This window comes from Dromaius novaehollandiae, chromosome 35 (assembly GCF_036370855.1).
Source record: "Dromaius novaehollandiae isolate bDroNov1 chromosome 35, bDroNov1.hap1, whole genome shotgun sequence".
In the NCBI taxonomy this organism is placed as follows: domain Eukaryota; kingdom Metazoa; phylum Chordata; class Aves; order Casuariiformes; family Dromaiidae; genus Dromaius; species Dromaius novaehollandiae.
Window position 1 is genome coordinate 329,411 of NC_088134.1, and position 6,517 is coordinate 335,927.

Genomic DNA, 6,517 nt, shown 5'->3' on the forward strand with positions numbered 1-6,517 from the left:
GCCCAGGCGTCCGGAGACCCCAGTGCGCCGTGGGCCCAGGTGTCCGGGTGACCCTCAGCACCCACCGGGCCCAGGCGTCCGGGAGACCCCAGCACGCTGTGGGCCCAGGCGTCCGGGTGACCCTCAGCACCCACCGGGCCCAGGCGTCCGGAGACCCCAGCACGCCGTGGGCCCAGGCGTCCGGGTGACCCTCAGCACCCACCGGGCCCAGGCGTCCGGAGATCCCGGCGCGCCGTGGGCCCAGGCGTCCAGAGACCCCCGGGACCCCCGGGCCCAGGCGTCCGGGCACCCCGCTTCCCCTCCCACAGGGGCCCAGGCGTCCGAGCACCCCCGCTCCTCCCCACGCCGTGGGGCCCAGGCGTCCGGGCGCCCCGGTTGCCCTCCTACAGGGGCCCAGGCGTCCGGGCGTCCCCCCCGCCGGGGCCCAGGCGTCCGGGCGCACCTGGGCCACGCGCAGGATGTCGGGGGCGTGCAGGTAGGCCTGCACGGGGGGCAGCCCCCGCCCCACCAGATAGGCCTCGTCCGCTTTCTGCCGGTGCATCTGGCCCGTGTCCTGCTCCGAGTACACGGCCACCGTGCGGATGCCCAGCTCCGTGCAGGCCCGGAACACCCGGATGGCGATCTCCCCTGCAAAGGGACACACGGGGGGACACGGGGGGACACGGGGGGACATGGGGGGACATGGGGGGACCCGGGGACACAGGGACACCCGGATGGCGATCTCCCCTGGAAGGGGACACGGGGGGACACGGGGGGACATGGGGACACCCGGATGGCGATCTCCCCTGCAAAGGGACACGGGGGGACGTGGGGGGACACGGGGGGACGTGGGGGGACATGGGGACACAGGGACACCCGGATGGCGATCTCCCCTGCAAAGGGACACGGGGGGACGTGGGGGGACATGGGGGGACATGGGGGGACACAGGGACACCCAGATGGCGATCTCCCCTGCAAAGGGACACGGGGGGACGTGGGGGGACACGGGGGGACATGGGGGGACCCGGGGGGACACGGGGGGACAGGGACACCCGGATGGCGATCTCCCCTGCAAAGGGACACGGGGGGGGACGTGGGGGGACGTGGGGGGACATGGGGGGACATGGGGGGACATGGGGGGACATGGGGGGACCCGGGGGGACAGGGACACCCGGATGGCGATCTCCCCTGCAAAGGGACACACGGGGGGACGTGGGGACGCAGGGGGACGCGGGGGGACATGGGGGGACATGGGGACACAGGGACACCCGGATGGCGATCTCCCCTGGAAAGGGACACGGGGACGTAGGGGGACGTGGGGGGACCCGGGGGGACATGAGGGGACCCACAGGGACATGGGGACACCCGGATGGCCATCTCCCCCGCGAGGGACACGTGGGGACGTGGGGACATGGGGGGACATGGGGACACAGGGACACCCGGATGGCGATCTCCCCTGCGAGGGGGGACGTGGGGACGTGGGGGGACACAAGGACATGGGGACATGGGGACATGGGGGGATGCAGGGATGTGGGGGGACATGGGGGGACATGGGGACACGGGGACGCCCCCAGGACGATCTCGCCCACCCACCGATGCAGGATGCGGGGACACAGGGCCACCCGGGGGGGGGGACACGGGGGGACACCCAGGGGACGTGGGGGGCCACGCGGGGGGGGGGGATGTGGGGACACCCGGGGGATGTCGGGGGGACACCTCGGGGGGGGGGACACGCAGCGGGGGGGAAGTGGGGGGACGCAGGGGGACCCGCGGGGGGGACGTGGGGACCCGCGGGGGGGGTCACGGGGGGGACCCGGGGGGGGTCACTCACCGCGGTTGGCCACCAGGACCTTGCGGATGGGGCGGTAGGCGACGCCGCGGGCGGCCCGGGGCGGCCGCAGCCCCCGCAGCCCCCCGGCCCCCGCCAGGGCCCGGCCCCCCCGCCGCAGCCACAGCTGCCACATCTGGGCACAGCTGGTCAGGAGACCGTCCCCGCCCCGGGGGGGCCCCGGCGTCCTCGCGCCCGGAGCCCCCCCCCCCCCCCCAGCACAACCCCCTACACGAGACAGCGGAGAATCCCCCCCCCCCCCCCCAGCAGGACGGGCCCAGGCGTCCGGGCAAAGGGGCCCAGGCGTCCGGGCGCTCACCCTTGCCCCGGTGCCCTCTGACCCCCCCCCACCAACCCCTATACGACACATCAGAGCATCCCCCCCCCCCCCCGCAGCAGGGGCCCAGGCGTCCGGGCGCCCACTCCCGCCACGCGCAGAGGTGAAAGGGCCCAGGCGTCCGGGCGCTCACCCTTGGCCCGGTGCCCTCTGACCCCGAAACCTGATGGGGGGGGGGGGAGCCCAACCCCCATACGACACATCAGAGAATCCCCTCCCCACCCCCTCCCCCGCAGCAGGGGCCCAGGCGTCCGGGCGCTCACCCTTGCCCCGGTGCCCTCTGACCCCGAAACGTGGCGGGGGGGGGGAGGGGGGGCAGCACAACCCCTATACGAGACAGCAGAGAATCCCCTCCTCCCCCCGCTACCGTACTGCGCCTAAGAGCTGCCCCATTGCGCCCCAGTACCGTAGTGACCCTAAGAGACACCCCACTGCACCCCAGTACCATACTGACTCTAAGAGACGCCCCACTGCACCCCAATACCGTACTGCCCCTAAGAGACACCCCACAGCACCCCCAGTACCATAGTGACCCTAAGAGACGCCCCACTGCACCCCAATACCGTAGTGCTCCTAAGAGACACCCCACAGCACCCCCAGTACCATAGTGACCCTAAGAGCTGCCCCATTGCACCCCCAATACCATAGTGACCTTAAGAAAGGCCCCATTGCACCCCCAATACCGCAGTGACCCTAAGAGACGCCCCACTGCACCCCAATACCGTACTGCCCCTAAGAGACACCCCACTGCACCCCCAGTACCATAGTGACCCTAAGAGACGCCCCACTGCACCCCAATACCGTACTGTGCCTGAGAGACGCTCCCACTATCACCCCACAGCACCCCACTGCTACCGTAATGCACCTAAGAGACATCCCAAGCACCTGAGTACCGTACGGTGCCCACGAGGCACCCCCAGAGCCCCCCCACCGCTACCGTAGTGTACCTAAGAGCCCCCCCGCACCACCAGAGCCATAATGCACCTAAGAAAGCGCCCCACAGCACCCCTGTGCACGGCGCTGTATAGCCCCCTCTCTCCACTGGCTTGGGGGCTACCGTAATGCACCTAAGAGCCGCCCGGCGGCGCCCCTCGTGCACGGCGCTGCACATCCCCCTCCGGAGCCGAGCGCGGTGCCAAGGCGGGAGGCGCTGGGCGGGCGCCAGGCGGGCGCCGGGCGGGCGAGGCCTCCCCCTCCTTGGGAAGCGGGACACGTCCGCGCCAGCCTGCGCCCGGCTCCTCGCCCCGGCAACGGCCTGGCGGGGGGGAGCAGGGGGGGCCGCGCCAAGCGGGGTGCCCACCCCCCCCAGGGGCCCCGAAAGCCGCCCACGGCCCCGGGCATGCAGCGAGCTGGCAGGGCCTCAGCTGGCGCCGGCACAAAGGGCCTCGCGGAGCCGCCGGATGGGGCCGAATCGAATTAGCCCTCGCTGCTCCCTCCCTAATTAACAGGCGCTAAGCGGCGGCGCGGAGATTAGATTAAACGCCGGCCCGGGGGGGCCCCGAGGGAGCCCGGCCTGGCGCCGCCGCGCCCAACCCCGTACGAGCCGCCGGAGAATCCCCCGGCGCTCCCGCTTGGCGGCTGGGGGGGCTCTAGGACCCTGGGGGCGCCCCGGGCCCCCCTGTGTGTGCACAGGCATGGCTCGTGCGTGCACACGCGTGCTCCGTGTGCACACGCACCCCCCCCACGGTGTGCACACGGAGCACGAGCGCGTGCACCCACCGGCTGGCTGCTCCCCCTTGCACGAGTGTCCCCCTTGCACAAGTGTCCCCCTTGCACGAGTGCCTGCCTTGCACGAGCGCTTCCCTTGCACGAGAGCCTCCCTCGCATGAGCACCTACCTTGCACAAGCGCCTGCCTTGCACGAGAGCTTCCCTTGCACAAGCGTCCCCCTCGCACGAGTGCCTCCCCCGCCGCCTCGCCCGGGCGGACAGCGACAGGCTTGTGCCTGCCCGGCTCTCGCACGCCGCTCGCACGCTCCTCGCACGCCCCGGCCCCCCCCGGCCCGGTCAATCATTGACGGGCGGCGGGCGAAGTCCGGAGCCCCGCGGCCCTTCACCCCCCGCCCCCGCCCGGCCCCTATGGGGTCCATACGTGCCCCCCCCCGCGCCATGCGGCGGGACTGACGGATGGGAGCAGCGGAGCCCAACTGGGGGCACTGGGATGTGCTGGGAGGGGGGGACCTGGGCCATATAGGAGCTCCCTGGCCCTATAGGGTCCTCAGGGGGGACCCAGCCCATATAACAGGGACTAGTGTATATGGGGGCCGGTTCATATAGGGGCTCCCAGTCCCATATAGGGGCTCCATGTCCCTATAGAGTCCTCAGGGGTGGACCCAGCCCATATAACGGCAACTAGGACACATGGGGGTCTGTTCATATAGCGATTCCCAACCCTATATAGGGGCTCCCAGGCTCTATAGGGTTCTCGGGGGAGACCCAGCCTGTATAACAGGGACTGGGGCACATGGGGGCTGGCTCATATAGGGGCTCCCGGTCCCACATAGGGGCCCCCAGGCCCTATAGGAGACCCCAGAGGGCACATGGGGGAGCCCTCATGCACATGGCTTCTTGTCTATAGGGGATTTCAGCCCGTATACGGGGTCCTGGCCCAACATGCAGGGGGGCCTGGTCTATAGCAGAGCCTGCAGGCTCTATAGGGGCTCCCATCCCGGGGGGGACGGATTCATATCGGGGTCCTGGCCCAGTATACACTGGGGGGGGGGCTGGTCTATATAGGGGTCCCAGCTGGGGGGCTGTGGAGCCTGGTTTATGGGGGGGGGGTCCCAGGTTAATGCACAGGGGTGCTGGCACGTATGGGGGGGCAGGATACATATGGGGGGTCCCAGTACGTATGGGGGGGTCCTGCTATATATAAGCATGTTGCAGTACATATAGAAGAGTGCTACCACATATAGGAAGGTCCTGATACATGTGGGGGGCATCCCAGCACATATGGAGGTCCCAGGAGGTATGGGGGGGGTCCATGATCTATAGGTGGAGGAGGTCCCGGCCCAGGTCCCGGCCATCCCGGCCCATATGGAGGGTCCCAAGCCCGGGCAGGTGGGTCCCAGCCCCTATAGGGGTTCCTAGTCCCTACGGGGGGGTCTCGGCCCCTATAGGGGGGTCCCGGTCCCTATAGGAGGCCCCTAGGCCCTACGGGGGGGGGTCTCGGCCCCTATAGGGGGGTCCCGGTCCCTATAGGAGGCCCCTAGGTCCTACGGGGGGGGTCCCGGTCCCTATAGGGGCGCAGGTCACGTGGGTCTGCCCATATGGGGGGGGTGTTCCGGCCCGGGTCACGTGGGCTCCGGTCCGCACCGGGAGTCCCGGTTCATACGGGCCGGTCCCGGTTCAGGTCACGTGGGTCCCGGTGAGTTTTTGGGGTCCCCCCGCCGCGTCCCGGTCCCCGTCACGTGACGGCGCCTCCCGGTCCCGGTCCCGGTCCCGGTCCCGGTCCCGGTCCGCCCCCCACCCCCACTCACCGCTCCGCCACCCGCCGCCGCCGCCGCTTCCTCCCCCCGCGTCCCGGTCTGCCCCGCTGGCCCCGCCCCCCGGCTCCCCATTGGCCAGACGGCGCCCCGCCCCCAGCCCCCTAGGCCCCGCCCCGCCGCGCCGCGACTCACCGCCCCCGCCGCGCCCTCTAGCGGCGGGCGGCGGCGGCGAGCGCGCCTCATTGGCCAGTCGCCTCCCGCCTCGCCCTGTTATTGGTCAAAGCGGGTGCCAATCACGGCGCCTCCCCCCTCCCCCGCACACCGCAGGCCCGCCAGCGGCTGAGGGGGCGGGGCGCTGCGGCGTCACCGATGGGCCGATGGCCAATGAGGGAGCCGGGCCCGCGTGACTCATTCATGCGGCCGCGCGGGCGGGCACGTGACCACAACATCCCGCCGCGCTCCGGCCCCCGCCGGGGGCACCTTATAGCGCTTCCCCTATGGGGCCGCCGTGACCTACAGGCGCCCGTAAGGACCCAGCATCCCCTCTGCGGAATGCGCTGCACCCCATCCCCTTTAGGGCTCACCCTATAGCGCCACCCTCCCTATAGGGGGCCGTATGGGGGCCTTATGGGCACCAGAACCCGGCGCGACCCCCCCCCAGAGCCGACCCTATAGGCTGGAGGGGGGGGAAGACTACAACTCCCAGCAGGCAACGCGCGCCGGTGCCGCGGCGCGCGCTGGGAAACAGTGGGTGTCATGGCGACGGGGCGCCCCCTCACGCAGGCGCGCCGCGGCCGCCCGCCCCGCCTCGGCGCCAGGGCGCATGCGCCGAGGAAGGGTTGGTGGGGGGGCCTCGCGCCTCCGTCCGGCTTTGCGCATGCGCAGCGGCGCCGCGGCTGCGGGGAGGTGGGGGGCGCGGTTGCTGGCGCATGCGCAGCGACGCCACT

At 71.4% G+C, this 6,517-nt stretch overlaps 1 protein-coding gene across 2 annotated transcripts in view; it reads right to left on the minus strand.

Moving 5' to 3' along the window:
- Positions 1-5,701, minus strand: part of PC (pyruvate carboxylase) — a 38,393-nt gene extending 32,692 nt beyond the window's left edge. Inside the window, exons 1-3 of one of the 2 annotated variants that reach the window (XM_064503147.1) lie at positions 5,622-5,701; positions 1,811-1,943; positions 443-627 (exon numbers count right to left, since the gene is read on the minus strand). In XM_064503147.1, the coding sequence (XP_064359217.1) occupies positions 443-627; positions 1,811-1,943 (318 nt within the window). In that variant the 5' untranslated portion in view covers positions 5,622-5,701. Of the gene's footprint in view, positions 1-442; positions 628-1,810; positions 1,944-3,981; positions 4,121-5,621 lie in introns of those variants that run through there. The other variant, XM_064503149.1, reaches the window with a different exon arrangement.
- Between the last annotated feature and the right edge of the window lie 816 nt (positions 5,702-6,517).